General features: G+C 45.4%; 3 protein-coding genes across 3 annotated transcripts; 1 reads left to right on the top strand and 2 right to left on the bottom strand.

Moving 5' to 3' along the window:
- Window positions 1-298: 298 nt before the first annotated feature.
- LOC119298949 (wall-associated receptor kinase 5-like) lies at window positions 299-6,338 on the bottom strand. The gene is made up of 5 exons (XM_037576261.1): window positions 6,221-6,338; window positions 3,841-4,043; window positions 2,006-3,070; window positions 1,740-1,922; window positions 299-1,612 (listed from the first exon to the last, which is right to left on the bottom strand). Exons 3-5 carry the CDS (start codon window positions 2,949-2,951, stop codon window positions 459-461), a joined length of 2,283 nt encoding a protein of 760 aa, XP_037432158.1. The 5' UTR covers window positions 2,952-3,070; window positions 3,841-4,043; window positions 6,221-6,338; the 3' UTR covers window positions 299-458.
- On the top strand, window positions 4,924-8,080 carry LOC119298952 (wall-associated receptor kinase 2-like). The gene is made up of 2 exons (XM_037576263.1): window positions 4,924-5,839; window positions 6,025-8,080. The coding sequence occupies exons 1-2, from the start codon at window positions 4,924-4,926 to the stop codon at window positions 7,470-7,472; spliced, it is 2,364 nt and encodes a 787-aa protein (XP_037432160.1). The 3' UTR covers window positions 7,473-8,080.
- Window positions 8,081-9,103: 1,023 nt separating this feature from the next.
- LOC119298951 (2-methyl-6-phytyl-1,4-hydroquinone methyltransferase 2, chloroplastic-like) lies at window positions 9,104-11,070 on the bottom strand. The gene is made up of 3 exons (XM_037576262.1): window positions 10,384-11,070; window positions 9,929-10,235; window positions 9,104-9,510 (listed from the first exon to the last, which is right to left on the bottom strand). The coding sequence occupies exons 1-3, from the start codon at window positions 10,980-10,982 to the stop codon at window positions 9,355-9,357; spliced, it is 1,062 nt and encodes a 353-aa protein (XP_037432159.1). The 5' UTR covers window positions 10,983-11,070; the 3' UTR covers window positions 9,104-9,354.
- Window positions 11,071-20,638: the final 9,568 nt, after the last annotated feature.

The following is a 20,638-nucleotide window of genomic DNA, read 5'->3' as shown; positions in this document are numbered from 1 at the left end:
TTGACGCCGGTGGGGATTTGGGCCGGCCTGGTAGGCCGCTGGCTGGGCCGGGTGGTCCAGCGGGGGGGAGGGGGGGGTGTTTCCTTTCTTTCTTTTTTTTATTTATTTACTTTTCTGTTTTAAATTCGTTTAAATTATTTAGACATTTTCTAAAAATGTGTTTACTTCACCGCAATTACCTTTGTAATATTTGACAACCACCGAACATTTTAGTTTTAATTTTTGAAAACTTTTGCGGCTTGACATTTGTTTGAACTTGAAATTGACGCGGTTTGAACTAATGGACGTCTAGCAACAGTAATCGGGATGACGTGGCATGATTAGCGAGGGATTACTGTAGCATGATTATCCGGGCGTTACAGAGTATCACATAAACACACCATACAAATCCCACAAACACACAAACTGTTCGTACAAAGTACGAACGATACAAGAACATAAACGCCCAGCGCCAGTTCTCACGTCTCCAAGCTCCCATCTGTCACCTCGGCCGAAGGAAGAACCACCGGCGACAGGGATCCTCCACCGAAGTCATCATCCTTGTCACCATCACCGGCCTGGCGCATCTGGATCCTCCACAGCACCTGCAGCCGCTCCGCGACTTCCTTCATCGTCGGCCTGTCGTCTCCTCTCACGCTCAGGCAGTGCACGGCGAGGGCCGCGAGCTTCTCAACGACCACCATAGCGGCGGCATCCTCTGCGATCTCAGAGTCGAGCATCTTCAGGTGCATGTTCTGGTCGAACATCAGGAGGAAACTATGGGACAAGGATCTCTTCTCCTTGGAGGACCTATCGGCATACAGAGCCCTCTTCCTCGTCAACAGCTCGAGGAGAACGACACCAAAGCTGTACACATCACTCTTGTCGGTGAGGACATGGCTGATGAAGCTCTCAGGGTCGAGGTAGCCGAGGGTTCCCTGGACGAGCATGATGAACTCACTTTCGTCCATGGACTTGAGCGCCGATGCTCCAAAGTCTGCAACCTTGGCGTGGCGCTGATCGTCGAGCAGAATGTTGGCGGATTTGACATCCCCGTGCAAAATTGTGCGGGATGTCGATGAGTGCAGGTAAGCAAGAGCTTCTGCTGATTGTGTGGCGATCTTCAGGCGGAGATCAAGTGGAATTGGTGACAGATTGTGATCAGGCCCACCATGAAGAAACTCATATAGTGTCCCATTGGAGACGAACTCATATACCAACACTGGGACATCTATATCCAGGCAACAGCCTAATAACCTCACGATGTTCCGGTGGTTGATCTGCGACAAGATTATGATCTCATTTACAAACTCGTCCCTGCAATCATCATCAATCACTTTGGACTTCTTTATAGCAACCTCTCTGAGGTCATCCAAAGTACCCTTGTAGACCATTCCATGGCCGCCGCATCCAAGAACTCGATCTTCGTTGTAGTTGTCAGTGGCTATCTTGATCTCCTTTTCTGTGAGTATGCGGACGGTGTCAACCTGCCTTGACCTCATCTCATCATATAACATGAGCCCTCCATTTTGTTTGAAATACTCGTCTTTCTCCTTCCTGTGCTTTTTTCTTTGTAATTGCATAGCCAAAAAGCATGCCAAGGATATTATCACAACGGCAGAAACGCTCAAGCCTGCAAAATCATATAATTTTATTTAGGCATGTGAAATTGATATTGAGATGTTTCAACTCATCAAATCAAGGAGAAATATATGAATCTGTAAGTTAGACAAAACAAAACAAACGAGAGTTGAACTTGCCTATCAACAGCTGTTCATCTCGAGAATACAGAGGTCGGCATCCGAACTTTGTACCATCAGACTTGGTTCTTTTCTTGCATTTACAATCATAGCCTCCTGGAGTGTTAAGACAGACTCCGTTCCTGCAAGGATACAACTCTTCGTATTTGGGGTCCTGCTCACGCAGCATGCATTCATCTATATCTGAACATGATCAACAAAACCATTGCACGCAATCAGGTAAGTCAAACTGCTTGCTATGTATGACCTACAAGTACAGTAGTTACCTTGACAACCGTTGTTCAGGTAGGCGTTACCCTCGTAACCAGGGGAACAATGGCACAAGTACCCAGGTCCATTGCTCGCACTCTCGCAGTAACTGTTTGCACTGACACATGCATAGTTTCTTTGCTCCAGGCATGATCCGTTCCTAACCGCCCAGTTCACGATGACAGGTGCACCGTCCTTTGCCCTGTTGTTGATGAACCCAAGCTCGCCAGCGAGGTCACGACGCTGGAACCTGTACCATCCGACCTCAGCGACCATGGCATAGAAGCATGGATTGAATCCCCACACACTGCTACTGTTAATCGGAAACGCCACATTGAAGGCGGTGAGGTTGGTCGGGATGGATGCCTCACAGCAGCCCGTCCCAGTGCATGGTGCTCCGTCGTCTGATGCACCACTGGCACCATCGCAGTAGGAGTAGCAGCCAGCAAGGTACTGGCTCGTGCCTCCACGGAAACCACCAACAAGACCCAGAGTATTGCAGCCAATAACCATAAAGCGGTTGCGCCCAGGGGATGGGAGGAACGGCGTGTCCTCCAGGCCGAACCCCACGGTGTTGTTATTGCTCGCCGATACGGTTGCACTTGATGTGAAGCAGATGTAGCTGACAGGGATGAGCACCCTCATCTCTCCGCGCTCCAGCGAGATATCAGCAACGTTGACGGCCACATCGGCTGGCCCCCCAACCGTCGGCCGCAGCGGGTGGGAGGTGTTTTCGCAGTCGAGATTGAAGAAGCTGCTGAGGCTGACCGCGGCACACTGTGCGCCGATGCCAAAGGGGTAAGGGATGGGCACATCACCGCACCTGTCAGGGCAGCCTGGGAGCGCCAGGGACATGGCACCACCCGCAGGTTTTGCCAATGCCATCACCAGGAAGACTACAATTAGTTTCAGGTAGAGCATTACAACCAGAGCTGGTGTTTGCTGCTGCAAGGTTAGATGCATGGCTCACGCCATCCCTTGCTTAATTTGGCGATTGTGTTGAGTGTGCTGACTGCTGAGCCCCATGCTTCTCCTTTTATGAGATAAATTGCGCCTTAGCATACCACGCAATCAGACTCGGCCTATACAACAGATACAGTCACATCAACTCAAGTATTCAAAGGTGAATTCCGATCAAGTAAAAGTCTAAATCCACGTTGCAGTATGATGGTTGATATGTCCAACCTTTTTATTTTGTTTTTTCGAGATGAGCTGGTGTATGTATGTTAAAATGGTCTGACTAGCTAGGTGGTGGTTTGTCCTAGTCAAGTATTGACCTCACCCCAAGTAAAGTCTATGTGCAAGGTGTTGCCATTTTCCCCTTAAATAGTGAGTCAAAGCCTCAGCCTAATATGAATAATTCTCTTGTTAGATGTCAGAATTTACTACTTAGACGCATGCAGTGATGTACAACGGGCTAAATCGACAGGAGGTAGAACTTTGTTTTAGCCGTCCCAATTAAGCACATCTGGACAGAAGTTGTAGCAGAATACCATAATACTGAATTACTGGTATCATGTATCTGTTTGTGCCATAAAAAAGTCTAGTTTTGATTATTATTACTATTATCCGACGTAAGAATTACCTAGTTAACTCGGATCATGCCCATCATATAACTAGGGTAAACCTCACGTAACGTAGCTACATGCTAGAATATATGTGTGTGTGTTTTCAGAAGTAGAATAGCATACGTTGTATAGCTCTACACGGTATAGCTCTAAAGTCTTCAAGACGAATTTTCTTATGCAAGAATTATATATTAGACACCTTGACCAGTTCAATTCCCAGAAATTGTGAAGAAACCGCATGCACCAAAATTTACTAACATTAGCTTATGAGGACCGTTCAGTACCTGTTTGGAGCTAGATAGGATAGTCTGGGACCAGTTCTGATGCTTGCATGCATATTCGGCTTCCAAGTCCCAACGGACTGAAGCTAGGCTCACACTCGTCAGCATGCGTGTAAACAGTCCATTTTTTTCAGGCCAGGGGGGCTTCAGCATGCAACCTCCAGGGTATCACTTTGGCGCATCTGCGCAAGGATCATCGTTTCTCCCTGCCACAACAGCAAAAAACCTAATGCCTGTGAAAGCTGTGAACGGAGATAAACGGTTGAACAGTCAAAATATTTTCAGATTTCAGCCTAGTTATGCACTTCAAACTATTGCTGGCTAAGCTTATCTTGACTTTTCAAGCTGATCGACTAGTGCTTCCATCTAGTTTGTTATGTATAAGTTCCAAACTACGGTATCTGACCAAACAGATATGACATGCATTCACATGTGGGACATTAAACTACGAGCTATACTTTGACTGGCATATGAATAACCTATAAACCGGTGAAGACTTTTCTAAATTATAAGTGAACTAATCAGAACAACATATAAACCATCATCCTTTACTCAATTTCAGAGAAACCTTCAATAGAAACGTGGGAGCGAACTAATCAAAAATATTATATGCATTGTGATTTTCAACTCTCAATACTAAACAATACAAATGGGTGACAAGATTTATCCAAAATATAAGCAACTCTGGTATCACTTTCTTTCACTCTCAGACACTTGTCAATACAAAGGACTAAACAAACTATATTTCTGTTTCTTAATAAGCACTGCGTTTTCCAACTTTGAACACTTAAACAATACAAAATTCAGGTAGAAGTATCCAATTCAACGCTGATCTCACCCACGAAATAGTTTATTTTTCTCAAACACACCTAAGTGTGCGCCGCTGTCACCCATGAAATAGTTAATCAACAATTATACAAATCAACTGTAAATAGTAGCTCATACATAAGCACCAGTCTGAGGATCCATGGTCTATCAAGCCTAGGGTACACAATCAGATAGCAACGAAGGAAAATGGGATAGCGTTGCCTAAGTTGGCAAGTTAGAAAGACAGCGCCGCAGGAAGTAACCACCAAGTTTCCAACCATGAAAGAAGCATTCATCCTCCTGATTCTCATCGCCTTCAAAGTGGCGGCGCTATCTGCAACCACTTCTGGGATCTCCATAGCGTTGCCGGGGTGCCCTGACAAGTGTGGCAACGTGTCAATCCCATACCCTTTTGGCATCGGCAATGGCTGCGCCGCAGCTAGCTTGAACAGCTACTTCACCGTCACCTGTAACAGCACCTTCCAACCCCCACGACCAATGATTGGTGGCCCTTCGGGGTTATCAGAGATCATTGACATCTCCCTGGAGCGTGCTGAGATGCGTGTTTACGGCCCCGTCAGCTACAACTGCTTCGCGTCGAACACCACAATCATGGACAACTACACCAGCGGCTTCAACTTGGTGGGTACGCCGTTCATCCCCTCAACCAAACGCAACCGCTTCATGGTCATTGGCTGCAACACCATGGGTATCATTGGTGGCTACCTGCACAGCAACCCAGACCTGTATGTGGCCGGCTGCTACTCCTACTGCCAGGGCATCAACAGCACGTCTAACGGTGCCCCGTGCACTGGGAAGGGCTGCTGCGAAACCACCATCACCCCAAACCTCACCGACTTTGCGGCGCTCTTGATCATCAACCAGAGCAGTGTATGGACATTCAACCCATGCTTCTACGCTATGCTTGCAGAGGTTGGATGGTACAGCTTCAGGCAGCAGGACCTTGTCGGGCGTCTTGGGTTCATCAACGAGAGAGCCAAGAGAGGTGTCCCTGTTATTGCTGACTGGGCCATCAGAAATGGCTCCTGCCCAAAGGATGGAGCAACGGCGCCAATGGGTTATGCATGTGTCAGTTCAAACAGCTATTGTGTGGGTGCAACCAATGGCCCAGGCTACATGTGCAACTGTTCTGAAGGATATGAGGGCAATCCTTATCTCCCCAGAGGCTGTCAAGGTGAATTATTTACTAATGGAATTTCTCTTAATTTTAGAAATCGGGATAAGCAACTGTCACTGCAAGCATATTTCAGTAGATTTTTGTTCCTTCTTAAAAAAATCTTTAGCTTCCTTAATATATTTTAAGTTTTGGTTTAATTATGGCTTTATGCCACTATATATTAAATTTATAATTCTTTTCAGACATAGATGAGTGCAAGCTGCATAAGCAAAACTCCAAGTATACAGAATTATACCCATGCAGAAATGGGGTATGTCGCAACATACCAGGAGGTTATGTATGCAAATGCGGGATAGGAAAAAAATCAGATAGCAAAAATTCCGGATGTCAACCTGTGCTAACCCAAGCTGAACAGGTGGTTATAGGTAAGCAACATACCCGAGGGTATACTCTTTCTTTATCCAAGGTGCATTTACATGCTTTTGATGAGTTGAAGCATCATAATCATTCTGCAGGCCTCAGTGTTTCCTCAGTTGTGGTGATAGCATTGGCATGCCTGTTGGCCATGAAATTTCAAAGAAGAAAGCACAGGAAGGAGAAGGACGAGTATTTTAAACAAAATGGAGGTCTGAAATTATATGATGAGATGAGGTCAAGGCAAGTGGACACCTTTCATATACTTACAGAGAAAGAGGTAAAGAAAGCCACAGAAAACTACAGCAACGATCGAGTTCTTGGTTGTGGGGGTCATGGAATGGTTTACAGAGGAACTTTAGGTGATGGCAAAGAAGTTGCCATAAAGAAGTCCAAAGTAATCAACGACGACTGCAGAGAAGAATTTGTAAATGAGATAATAATATTGTCACAGATTAACCATAGGAACATCGTGAGGTTACTTGGTTGCTGCTTGGAGGTAGACGTTCCAATGTTGGTGTATGAGTTCGTATCCAATGGTACCCTCTTTGAGTTCCTTCATAGCAATGATCATAAATCAATAATCCCATTGGATCTTCGACTGAAGATTGCTACACAATCAGCAGAGGCCCTTGCTTACATCCATTCATCAACTTCTCGCACAATTCTGCATGGGGATGTCAAATCACTCAATATACTTTTGGATAATGAATACAATGCAAAAGTTGCAGATTTTGGAGCATCGGCACTGAAGCCCATAGACAAGAATGATTTCATCATGTTTATCCAAGGAACTCTTGGGTACCTTGACCCTGAGTCTTTTGTCAGTCATCACCTTACTGACAGAAGCGATGTCTACAGTTTTGGGGTTGTTCTTCTAGAGCTACTAACAAGAAAGAAGGCTATATTCATTGATAATCTTAATGAACAGAAAGCGCTATCGCATGCCTTCCTCATGACGTTTCACCAGAAGAAGCTCCGCGATATATTGGATGATGATATAATAGAAGATGAAGTTACGGTGGTGCTCGAGAAACTAGCTGAACTCGTCATGCATTGTTTGAACCCAAGAGGAGATGAGAGGCCAACAATGAAGGAAGTAGCAGAGCGTTTGCAAATGTTGAGGAGAATCCAGATGCAGCAAGTCACCACACCAAATCCTATGAGGACGCAATACCCTGATGGAGAATCATCAATGTCTATAGCTTCTGACGAAATGAAATACCAGAGCACCAACACAGCCAAATTGGTCCTAGATGTAGATCGTGCAAGATGACTACTGTATGTATCTTCCTTGGCCTGCTGGGGTAACAGTGAATGTACTTTCTTGTGAAACACTAGTCACATCTTTCATTATCACTGTATCTGTTTCTTTATGTATAATGGTTATCTCATGATTTCTAGGACAGCTCTGTAATTATGCTGCTGTGTGTACACATAGTTCATCAACAGTCATGGATTTTGTCTATTTCTAGTACAATTTCTTAGAAATCTACCAGCTTCAATTTTACTCACTGGTTCATATAAAATATTTAGTGCATGTTGAGTGCATACGTTTTAAGGCATTTGGGCATGATTGGGTTGATCTCCAGAATAGTCTTGGCGTATTACACACATGCCCCGCAAATTACTCTTTAGAATTAAGAAATTATTAACCACCAGGCGAAATCATCTGCTCATCTGCACCTAAGCCAGCTGCAATAGACAATGACAGCTGCTGGTCACCAGGCTGGAGCCCTATAGCTGAGGCCAGCAGGAAAAGCACATAGGTGAAGGTTGAAGCCCCGCTTTGCTCATTGGTGATGTTGAGCTGAAGGTTGGATCTGCAGAACCCAGGAAATGTATTGTGGTCCAGAAAGCATGATATCACTGAGCCCAAGGTGCTTTTAACCACCCGTAAGTGGACTTAGTTGATGCGGCATCATATATCACGTACAGTTTTGGGTCGAGGACTGGGGCTGAAGAAGATAACAACTGAATACAAATCTTCACAGGGAGCTCATCTTTTTCATCGATAATAGAATCACAATAACTCAAGGAAGAGAAAACCCGGCATACCTAATAAGGCGCCTAATAGACTGCTGCCATCTAGACTGCAGGAAAACAACTACATGCATCTAGCCTACCCAGGCATCTGGACTGAAGGAAATATAACAAAGCCAAAAAAAACAGAGAAAGGTTCTAGAATCATACTCCAATATGGTACAGCTGTTTCTAAGACTAACTAGGGTCAATTATGCAGAGGGCAATCCATGTATCTATTTTGATAAATGAAAAAATGCACAGGGTCACATAGCTTATTTGATCACGTACCTTATTACATATATAGATCAAATGTAGATGTGCAAGTCATGAAGAGCCAATTGAACAGGTATCAATTCCCTGCACATACAAATTATAACACGTGAGTGAGTACAGGTACCCCTCAGATAAGTCAGCATGTGCCAAATATATCATGATTATCCTAAGACGGCATTAGCTCGATGTCAAGCTATGCAAATATTCAAATATGCTCTCAAATGTTAGCATCTAAATTTTCTTAGGAATATCCTCCTGACAACAAGTGTTATAAGTCATAACATCATGACATTAGCATAAAGCAAAAGAATGACATTTGGGGAAATGGAAAGGATTGCTTGAACTGTGGAAAAGCAACCAACCTGATCAAACATGTGTATGGTGAGGCTATTCACAACTTGAGTGGATGACGTAATATATTGGTCAAGTAAATATTAGAGAGCACATGATCAACAAAACCATCGTCCTTATACACCTTAGTTACCAGAGAAATCAGGTATACATGCACATATCGACGACATAGCAGATGGCGAGATGCAACAAATAAATAGGAATTCAGCTCATGTATCATTTTTGTCTACCACTTAGCAAGTCAGCATACGGTGGAGAAATATTACAGATACATTCTATTTGTGAAACAATGACCTGCTACAAATGAGCCATTTCACGCTCAAGAGCTCTGACGCGTTTAATCCAAGTCATAAATATTATTTCTCCACATAACAAGACCCAAAGTAAAGTAAATACACGACAACAGGAAATATAAAAGGTAAACAAAAACAGATGTGAAGTGCCTAATATAGAGAAGCCTAATTCAGATATTGGCTATCCTCTCTTCGCTGCAGCTCAATTCCCCTCCCTTAGATCGGCATGCCTTTGGGCACAATCTGGTCCTTTATCCACATGTAAATAGGCACCAGAACATAGTACGCGGCACATATTGTTCCCATGAGGAAGCGGAAGAAAAAGGTGATAGGATTCACGGGCTTGCTGACATCTTCAGCCTTCGGACCAAGCTGTGAGAAGAAAAAAAAGATGAAAACCTCTTAATATAGAACCATACAAAAACATGAAAGAAAGTATCTAAATGCAGACAATATGAAGGTCCATTATTCACTCTCAAACATGCAGAAAGTTATCCCTTTCTGACTGCTACTTTGTATACTTGTGGATAACCAGGCGGCAACAAGGTCCAAAAAATTATGAAATGCAAAAAAGAAAAACTATCATGTCTTTGCATATGCTTTATCTAAGAATAGGAAACAGTAGTAACTGTTTGATAAAAAAAATGCTTAATCTAGTTTAACTACTTAGGTCCAGTCTACTGCAATGGAAGTACAAGTTGCCGTAACAAGACCCATCTTGACAAAGCATATCAAAATGTAGGGAGAGTTGAAAATGTTAATCTGCAAGCCATTTTTAGCAAAAACTTGCCTGTAAAGGGGAGTCCCCGCTTTCTCTCTTGACACCCGTCACGGAGCACCCCATGATCAGGCCATGCCTACGGACACCACGGTACCACTTCGGTCCAATCCTCTTGAGCTGAACATCCTTGAACCCTGCCTTCGTGAACCATTCAATATACTCCTCTTCAGTGGGGAACAGCATCCACATATCGGCAAAAAAGCGAGACAGCCAAAAGGTTGGGTGCACGGGGCCGATCAAACAAGCTTTCCCGCCGAGCCTGAGGACCCTGTAGGCCTCCTTGATTCCTCGCTGCGGGTCAGGCCAGTACTCAATGCTGGAGGCCAGAAAAATCGTCAGTCATGACAGGACACAAAATTCAGCATCCTATAGTACAGAGTAATTTGTCTACCACAACAATTAACAAACAGCGCTCGTATAAGCATGGCATAGCAGAGCAGAGGAAGAGGGGTTGATGAGATTACCTGCCGGCGGAGACGTATCGGTCGAAGGTGTCGGTGGGGAAGGGGAGGTCCTCGGCGTCGCCCTCCATGATGTCGACCCCCTTGAGTGCCTCCTTCTGCCTGGCCTTCTCGAGCTGGTGGGGCGACTGGTCGAGCAGCGTGACGTTGGCGGGGTCGACGTGCCTGACGATGCCGAGCGTGGTGAAGCCCGTGCCGCCGCCGACGTCGACGACCTTGAGCTTGCGGCTGTGGAGGTCGGCGGGCTCGAGCGCGTCGTCGCGCATGTCCTCGGTCCAGTGGCCCGGGTTGATGACGTGGTCGTAGACGATGGAGAGGAAGCGGTAGAACCAGAAGGCCTCCTTCTTGTGCTGGATGAAGCGCGGCGCCGAGGCGGGCCGCGCCGCCGCAGCGGCCGGGGGCGAGGAGGCCGCGGCGCACCTGAGCAGCGGGGACCGGGCGCCCGAGGGGGCGGCGCGCCTCGCGAGGGCGACGGGGCGGAGGGCCGGCCTGGAGGGGCCGAGGCCGAGGTAGCCCAGCCCGGCGGGCGCGCGCACCCTCAGCGCCCCGCGCGGCGCCAGGCTCCCGGCGCCGCTCGGCGCGTGCGCGGAGGCCATCGCCATTGCCTTAGCCGGGAGGGAGTGGGGTGGAGCTGAGACGCCGCCGCCGCCGCGTCGAGGAGTGGAGGGGAACGGAGGGCAGCGGATGATGGGGCGGTGGGAGAGTGGCGATTGGCGAGCGAGCGAGCGAGGTCACGGGCGGATGAGTGGTGGGTGGACGGGGCGTCCTTCGTCCCACGTGGCGACACGTGCGCGACATGTGCAGGCTAGAGTCTATGACTGTGGGTCCATGTCAAAACCCAAACTCATCTAGAGTAGTACAATTGAAAGAAAACATCTTCTCAAAACAATATTAGAAAAATATATAAAAAGCTGAGTTGGTGATGATGGTGTGCCTGCCATCCTCCGTTTACAATCGTTCGATTTGCATCCAACACATCTGAGACAAACTATGTCAGTTTTACAAAAAGACCCCCCGCACTCCATTACTCGTTGGTAGATAACCCCTGCCTCTCACCTCATCTAGTCATGTCATGACAAAATAAAAAGATCTAGAAAGGTCGCTGCTCTTGGTGTTGTCTGCCCCCAACGCCTATTATGCCTTCGCTTGGGCTGCATTGCCGACCACCACCACGACCCCCTACTCCTCGCCATCTCCTCTGCCATTTTTCAAGTCATCCTGAGTTACATTCATAGTTGTCGAGAAAAAAAATAAACAAAATTGATATTCAAAAAAAAATTGAAGATGATTTTTTGCAAAGCACAATAAGTGTTATTTCTTCATAAAGTTTTGGATGCAGGTTAAACACTTGAATGCTTTTATTTGCAAAAGATATTTTTTATATATTTTCCTACATTTACTATTTATCTGTATGCTTGTGAGCTCTAGAGAAGAATGGATATCTGAAGAAACCTATCAATATTTATTAAACATGAGATGACCCGGATCAATGCATTCCAATGTTGCATGCAACGCACGGGCACCTTACTAATATTAGAAAAACAGAGAAATGGCATGAATCGATTTTCAGTCGCTCGTGATAGTTTCTTTCTTTTTTTAGGAAAACAGTCGCTCATGATAGTTTTTTTTGAGCATCAGTAGACACAAGCGCTCATATACACGCGCATACACTCACCCCTATGAACGCACACACGCACACCCTACCTCTATGAGCACCTCCGAGAGACTGAGCCGGCATATCATTTTGAGATTTACGAAGTCATCGTAAACGCCTCGTCGTCGACGGGAACGTCTCCTCCCACTGAAAACGTATCGCCGGAAATCCTGAAATAAATCCAGAAATAATGCGAGCACCAGGATTTGAACCCTGGTGGGTTGGGGATACCACTGTCCACCTAACCAACTCAACCACAGGTTGATTCGCCGCTCATGATAGTTACTCCGGTGTCAATAGAGAAAATGGGAAAGAGAGAATCTATGAATAGCCAACTTTAGAAATCAAACTCATTCTCCTTGTAGTCGTCCACGGGTTTGGTTCAAACCGTGGGCGAGCCGGCCTAGGTCAGGCACCAATCTGGACTTGGGTTCTCGAGATCTTATATCGAGATCATGTTCTTAATGTTGACTTCTGTATGTAAAGTTAAACTCAAGACACACCTATGTGATTTGTCTGTAAAAGACACTAAACTAAACCCCACGCACCCACCCCCATGTCGCCAACCCTAGGCGACACGGGGGGCGACCACGCCGCCGGCCCTAGGCCCCCTTCCCTCGCCTCCTCCGTCCTCCCGCCGCCTGAGGTCTCACCGGCGAAGCCTGGCCTATGATGGCGGCGGCGGGGCCTTATCCCTCGCGCGGTGGTGGCGTTTTTTTCGGGCGGCGGCGGCGCATCGTTCGATGCAGATCCGGCGGCAAGGAGCAGCGAGATCCTTACGGCATGCGCGACGGCGGCATCAGCAGAGGCACAACCTCCCGGCGGCGGAGTCGCCGAGATCGCCGATCTGGTCTTGCCCAGATGGGCTTGGGTGAGCCGGCGGTTCCGATGTGCATCTACAGGCAAGCGCGGTGGGCCTGACAGCGCCAGCTGTAGGCACCATGGTGGTGCTATGTCCGGTAAGGCGGCGGCGGCCTAGACTCCTTTCATCCAGTCCCCGACAGAGATGACGGCAGTCCGTGCACGAGATGCTTGAGGGCGGATCTTCGAACCGATCTGGGTGAAAACCTGCTCTCGGCTAGCTGCCAAGGCCGGCAGTGGGGGCGCTGTCTGCGTCATTTCCTTCTTGAAGGCATCGCCCTGGAGAAGTTCAAGGCCACTCTATGCTACCTCTGGGGGGAAACCCTAGATCAGTAGATCAGATGACGGCGACGCTATGGTGTCGTTTCCCTCTTGCGCGTGTCATTCGTGGAGGTGTATAAGGACAGAGGGACCAGTGGAAGGCTTTTTGGTGGAGCGGTTCTTCAGCTTACACATTGATGGCGACGGATCTCGGCGGCATGGCACCGTGAACACTCGACGTCTGATGCGCGGAAATGGACTCGTGCAGGGAGGTGGCGCTGTCTGGCATCGTGGTGGCGTCGACGGTAGCTAGACCGGGCAAGATTGATGCAGCAGTACAACACTGAAGATGGATTGGTGGCAGGTGGCTATGGCGGCCTCATACCTGATACGTCTCCAACGTATCTATAATTTTTAATTGCTTCATCCTATATTATCTACTCCCTCCTTCCATCTATATAGGGCCTAATGCGTTTTTCAAGACCGCCTTTGACTATTAATAAAATTAATACTACATGACATGCATAATGTGAAAATTATATCACTGAAAGCTCCTTTCACATACGAATTTGATGATGTGCTTTGTGTAAGTTGCATGTTATATATTATTGCTCTAACATTTGGTCAAAGTTAGCCTCGAAAAACGCATTAGGCCCTATATAGATGGAAGGAGGGAGTACTGTTTTGGACTATATTGGCCTTTATTTTCCATTTTTATATTATTTTTGGGACTAACTTATTAACCGGAGGCCCAGCCCAGACTTGCTGTTTTTTGCCTATTTCAGTGTTTCGGAGAAACAGAATATCAAACGGAGTGCAGACGGAATGAAACCTCCGGAAACGTGATTTTCTCATCAGATAAGATTCAGGAGACTTGGACCCTCCGTCAAGAAAGCCACGAGGCGGTCACGAGGGCGCCCCCCTAGGGCGCGCCCCCTGCCTCGTGGGCCCCTCGAAACTCCACCGACGTACTTCTTCCTCCTATATATATCCACGTACCTCCAAACGATCGGGGACAGAGCCAAAAACCTAATTCCACCGCCACAACTTTCTGTATCCACAAGATCCCATCTTGGGGCCTGTTCCGGAGCTCCACCGGAGGGGGCATCGATCATGGAGGGCTTCTACATCATCATCCAAGCCTCTTCGATGAAGTGTGAGTAGTTTACTTCAGACCTACGGGTCCATAGTTAGTAGCTAGATGGCTTCTTCTCTCTTTTTGAATCTCAATACAATGTTCTCCCCCTCTCTCGTGAAGATCTATTCGATGTAATCTTTTTTTACGGTGTGTTTGTTGAGACCGATGAATTGTGGGTTTATGATCAAGTATATCTATGAATAATATTTGAATCTTCTCTGAATTCTTTTATATATGATTGGTTATCTTTACAAGTCTCTTCGAATTATCAGTTTGGTTTGGCCTACTAGATTGGTTGTTCTTGCCATGGGAGAAGTGCTTAGCTTTGGGTTCAATCTTGCGGTGTCATTTCCTAGTGACAGAAGGGGCAGCAAGGCACGTATTGTATTGTTGCCATCGAGGATAACAAGATGGGGTTTTTATCATATTGCATGAAACTATCCCTCTATATCATGTCATCTTGCTTAAGGCGTTACTCTGTTTTTAACTTAATACTCTAGATGCATTGCTAGATAGCGGTCGATGAGTGGAGTAATAGTAGTAGATGCAGAATCGTTTCGGTCTACTTGTCTCGGACGTGATGCCTATATACATGATCATACCTAAATATTCGCATAATATGCTCAATTCTATCAATTGCTCAACAGTAATTTGTTCACCCACCGTAGAATACTTATGCTCTTGAGAGAAGCCACTAATGAAACCTATGGCCCTCAGGTCTCTTTTTCATCATATTAATTTCCATCACTTTATTATTGCTTTGCTTTTATTTTGCCTTTTACTTTTCACTTTGCATCTCTATACCAAAAATACCCAGAAAATATTATTTATCATCTCTATCAGATCTCACTTTCATAAGTGACCATGAAGGGATTGACAATCCCTAATCGCGTTGGTTGCGTTGAGCTATTGTTCTTGTGTAGGTACAAGAGACTTGAGCGTAGCCTCCTACTGGATTGATACCTTTATTCTCAAAAACTGAGGGAAATACTTACGCTACTTTGTTGCATCATCCTTTACTCTTCGGGGAAATCCAACGCAGTGCTTAAGAGGTAGCAATACCCGGCAGGCGTCCTGGTTGAGAAGTGCGCCGGACTGGTGGGTACCCCATACCCGGCAGGCGTCCTGGTTGGGACCTGAGGTCTTAAATGGTAGGTTTGACTGCGAGGTCTGTTTTGGTATTAGGCCCAAACTATCAGCATCCCTTCATCAACTGAATAGAAGTAGCAACAGATGTTGCCTAAACGATGGCTTTAGTCTGACTGTTGTATTACTTTACAAGGTCTTATGTGAATAATTAATAAAGTGGCTACATGCATCGTCCAGATGCATGCAGAGGCCGGGGGTCCTCCTCCATTTCTAAAAAAAATTGGTGACTAGAAATGCAACCCTCACTTTTGGACGTGCATTTGCTCCATACTTGCACTTGCGCAAATGAAACTTTCACTGGGAGCCTTTGCGAAACAAACAGAGTGAGCACCCTAGGTATGTGAACTATTCATTGTTGGGAGCTCACTCCGTTTGCCATGCATCTCAGCTTTATTTTGAGGAACTAAACTCCTTTGAAAGATAAACAAAACCTTTATTTTGAGGAACTAAAACTCCTTTGAAAGAGAAAGAAAACCGCCGGAGCTCTTGCACTATTTTTTTTTAAAAAAAAAACAAGGATCATAGCCAAATGGCTTAATCTCGCAAGTATAAATAGAGCTATCGTCCTACGCTTAACGCCAATTATACATTGGGAGGTGAAGATTTTTGGAATGACATTGTGCGTGTTAATAGAATGACTGCAATCTATCACCAAAATAGTACTAGTGAAGGCCTAGACCTAGGAGCTATGGTCGCTCTCTTGATTCTTGTGTTAAGCCTTTTTAGTTATGTTTAGTTTGTCGTTTAAGTTTTCCCTTCTGGATGGAGTCCAAAGCCTTCAAACAGTGCACACTGAGGGATAATGGGTGTGCTTTGAAAAGGACGCATACAACGACCCTTCTCCCCTCATGGAGGAGGAACTGACTATTACTCTATCCACCATTATTAAAACTTGAAAACCCTTGAGATCTCCTTCCCGTGGCCCTAGACTTCAAACCAAGTTCGAAAAGAAATAGGAGAAGCCGATCTATGATCCCACTGAGCCAAAAAAATTGATTAACTTGCACATCTTGTTACTCTTGGAAAACTTCCTAGTGTGGATTTTCTCTGGGAAGTTTCTCAAAGTTTGGAAATCACCTCAAAACCTCTCTAGTGATTAATCTCATACTTTGTTAGCAGAGGCTCAAGGAGGGATTAGCGTTTTCTCAAGGGCGTGAACTTCAGAATACATCATCGCGTCATCATGCCATTGGTTACTTCCGAGCTTATTCACATGCACACACACATGCTTGACATATTTCGTCCTTCAACCTGTACCAAATTAAATCTGCACTCAACTTATGCACTCACACGTTTATCATGGTGCTTAACATAAGATACAATGGTACATACGTAAAGACTTGAAAACGACCAAAAGAGATGCCTTATATCCGCAATGGAAAACACAATCTCTATTGAAAACTTATTCATCAATACTTGTGTCCAAAACACATGGACTAGCCTCCAACACAGTGCCAACTCTAGGGAAATACAATAAGGATGCCGAGCTATGAACTATCATTAATGGAACCCAACTTTTATGTGTCAAAGGTACTCAAATGTATCGTAGATGGGCCAACAAATACAAAAATGTTGTGCCGCCACACATGATTTTCCAGATCAAAATGTTGTCTATCTACCGAGTGCAAAGTATGCATGAAATCCCAGTTGATTGTTGACCCAAGAACATGGAAGGCATCTCCACTACTAATAAAAGAGCAAACATTATCTTTGCTAAACGCACCCCACAAAACATACACGGACCCAATACTACCACAGGATTATCCCCACTTATCTAAATCCAACGGCTAGCCTTCACCTGATATGTTTTCTGGTGTGCACTTACTAATTTATGTTGACTGACCATACTCCACCGCGGAGGAAAACTTCCATGCGAAAGCAAACACAATCCCTACAATCACGTAGGTCTTCCAAACAAATTCAAACACGTATCCCCCATTACCACAAATAATAATAGACCTTCCAAATCCAAAAACAAGAAACACACCCCACGGATATCCCCTCGCCGCTCAGAAACATCATCGCCTTCGCCTTCCTGGACGGCGACCTCGCCGCACGAAAACACCGCCGCCGCCTTCCCTGGCCGCCCTCCACTGGCCATTACATGCGCGGCTGCTCCCCCTCACCTTCTTCGCTGCAAACAGGTCGTAGGTTCCTTGCATCACCTGTGCCATCCTCTGAAAATATCAGGCAAGATTTTAATATTAGACATTTCTTCTTGTTCTTGCAAATTATCTTCTAACTTCCTTTTGCTTTAAGAAAATGAAATCTACAGATTTATGACAACATAACTTGAATCTAATTCTGACTAATATATGCTTCCAGTCAACCCTCTTGACAGATTTTTTACTGGAGTATCTCCATTACTAATAAAAGAGCAAACATTATCTTTGCTAAACGCACCCCACAAAATATACACGGACCCAATACTACCACAGGATTATCCCCACTTATCTAAATCCAACGGCTAGCCTTCACCTGATATGTTTTCTGGTGTGCACTTACTAATTTATGTTGACTGACCATACTCCACCGCGGAGGAAAACTTCCATGCGAAAGCAAACACAATCCCTACAATCACGTAGGTCTTCCAAACAAATTCAAACACGTATCCCCCATTACCACAAATAATAATAGACCTTCCAAATCCAAAAACAAAAAACACACCCCACGGATATCCCCTCGCCGCTCAGAAACATCATCGCCTTCGCCTTCCTGGACGGCGACCTCGCCGCATGAAAACACCGCCGCCGCCTTCCCTGGCCGCCCTCCACTGGCCATTACATGCGCGGCTGCTCCCCCTCACCTTCTTCGCTGCAAACAGGTCGTAGGTTCCTTGCATCACCTGTGCCATCCTCTGAAAATATCAGGCAAGATTTTAATATTAGACATTTCTTCTTGTTCTTGCAAATTATCTTCTAATTTCCTTTTGCTTTAAGAAAATGAAATCTACAGATTTATGACAACATAACTTGAATCTAATTCTGACTAATATATGCTTCCAGTCAACCCTCTTGACAGATTTTTTACTGGAGTATCTCCATTACTAATAAAAGAGCAAACATTATCTTTGCTAAACGCACCCCACAAAATATACACGGACCCAATACTACCACAGGATTATCCCCACTTATCTAAATCCAACGGCTAGCCTTCACCTGATATGTTTTCTGGTGTGCACTTACTAATTTATGTTGACTGACCATACTCCACCGCGGAGGAAAACTTCCATGCGAAAGCAAACACAATCCCTACAATCACGTAGGTCTTCCAAACAAATTCAAACACGTATCCCCCATTACCACAAATAATAATAGACCTTCCAAATCCAAAAACAAGAAACACACCCCACGGATATCCCCTCGCCGCTCAGAAACATCATCGCCTTCGCCTTCCTGGACGGCGACCTCGCCGCACGAAAACACCGCCGCCGCCTTCCCTGGCCGCCCTCCACTGGCCATTACATGCGCGGCTGCTCCCCCTCACCTTCTTCGCTGCAAACAGGTCGTAGGTTCCTTGCATCACCTGTGCCATCCTCTGAAAATATCAGGCAAGATCTTAATATTAGACATTTCTTCTTGTTCTTGCAAATTATCTTCTAACTTCCTTTTGCTTTAAGAAAATGAAATCTACAGATTTATGACAACATAACTTGAATCTAATTCTGACTAATATATGCTTCCAGTCAACCCTCTTGACAGATTTTTTACTGGAGTATCTCCATTACTAATAAAAGAGCAAACATTATCTTTGCTAAACGCACCCCACAAAACATACACGGACCCAATACTACCACAGGATTATCCCCACTTATCTAAATCCAACGGCTAGCCTTCACCTGATATGTTTTCTGGTGTGCACTTACTAATTTATGTTGACTGACCATACTCCAGCGCGGAGGAAAACTTCCATGTGAAAGCAAACACAATCCCTACAATCACGTAGGTCTTCCAAACAAATTCAAACACGTATCCCCCATTACCACAAATAATAATAGACCTTCCAAATCCAAAAACAAGAAACACACCCCACGGATATCCCCTCGCCGCTCAGAAACATCATCGCCTTCGCCTTCCTGGACGGCGACCTCGCCGCACGAAAACACCGCCGCCGCCTTCCCTGGCCGCCCTCCACTGGCCATTACATGCGCGGCTGCTCCCCCTCACCTTCTTCGCTGCAAACAGGTCGTAGGTTCCTTGCATCACCTGTGCCATCCTCTGAAAATATCAGGCAAGATTTTAATATTAGACATTTCTTCTTGTTCTTGCAAATTATCTTCTAACTTCCTTTTGCTTTAAGAAAATGAAATCTACAGATTTATGACAACATAACTTGAATCTAATTCTGACTAATATATGCTTCCAGTCAACCCTCTTGACAGATTTTTTACTGGAGTATCTCCACTACTAATAAAAGAGCAAACATTATCTTTGCTAAACGCACCCCACAAAACATACACGGACCCAATACTACCACAGGATTATCCCCACTTATCTAAATCCAACGGCTAGCCTTCACCTGATATGTTTTCTGGTGTGCACTTACTAATTTATGTTGACTGACCATACTCCACCGCGGAGGAAAACTTCCATGCGAAAGCAAACACAATCCCTACAATCACGTAGGTCTTCCAAACAAATTCAAACACATATCCCCCATTACCACAAATTATAATAGACCTTCCAAATCCAAAAACAAGAAACACACCCCACGGATATCCCCTCGCCGCTCAGAAACATCATCGCCTTCGCCTTCCTGGACGGCGACCTCGCCGCACGAAAACACCGCCGCCGCCTTCCCTGGCCGCCCTCCACTGGCCATTACATGCGCGGCTGCTCCCCCTCACCTTCTTCGCTGCAAACAGGTCGTAGGTTCCTTGCATCACCTGTGCCATCCTCTGAAAATATCAGGCAAGATTTTAATATTAGACATTTCTTCTTGTTCTTGCAAATTATCTTCTAACTTCCTTTTGCTTTAAGAAAATGAAATCTATAGATTTATGACAACATAACTTGAATCTAATTCTGACTAATATATGCTTCCAGTCAACCCTCTTGACAGATTTTTTACTGGAGTATCTCCACTACTAATAAAAGAGCAAACATTATCTTTGCTAAACGCACCCACAAAACATACACGGACCCAATACTACCACAGGATTATCCCCACTTATCTAAATCCAACGGCTAGCCTTC

This window comes from Triticum dicoccoides, chromosome 5A (assembly GCF_002162155.2).
Source record: "Triticum dicoccoides isolate Atlit2015 ecotype Zavitan chromosome 5A, WEW_v2.0, whole genome shotgun sequence".
In the NCBI taxonomy this organism is placed as follows: Eukaryota; Viridiplantae; Streptophyta; class Magnoliopsida; order Poales; family Poaceae; genus Triticum; species Triticum dicoccoides.
Note: the sequence above shows the minus strand (reverse complement) of the source record. Positions and strands in the feature narration are given on the sequence as shown.

Excerpts from the sequence above, each read along its gene's own strand:
- LOC119298949 (XM_037576261.1), bottom strand. The coding sequence starts at position 2,951 with ATGCATCTAACCTTGCAGCAGCAAACACCAGCTCTGGTTGTAATGCTC. Across the intron at positions 1,923-2,005 it reads CCTGAACAACGGTTGTCAAG|ATATAGATGAATGCATGCTG; the intron begins GTAACTACTGTA and ends GATCATGTTCAG. Across the intron at positions 1,613-1,739 it reads AGATGAACAGCTGTTGATAG|GCTTGAGCGTTTCTGCCGTT; the intron begins GCAAGTTCAACT and ends ATGATTTTGCAG.
- LOC119298952 (XM_037576263.1), top strand. The coding sequence starts at position 4,924 with ATGAAAGAAGCATTCATCCTCCTGATTCTCATCGCCTTCAAAGTGGCG. Across the intron at positions 5,840-6,024 it reads TCTCCCCAGAGGCTGTCAAG|ACATAGATGAGTGCAAGCTG; the intron begins GTGAATTATTTA and ends AATTCTTTTCAG.
- LOC119298951 (XM_037576262.1), bottom strand. The coding sequence starts at position 10,982 with ATGGCGATGGCCTCCGCGCACGCGCCGAGCGGCGCCGGGAGCCTGGCG. Across the intron at positions 10,236-10,383 it reads CGATACGTCTCCGCCGGCAG|CATTGAGTACTGGCCTGACC; the intron begins GTAATCTCATCA and ends TCTGGCCTCCAG. Across the intron at positions 9,511-9,928 it reads GCGGGGACTCCCCTTTACAG|CTTGGTCCGAAGGCTGAAGA; the intron begins GCAAGTTTTTGC and ends TTCTTCTCACAG.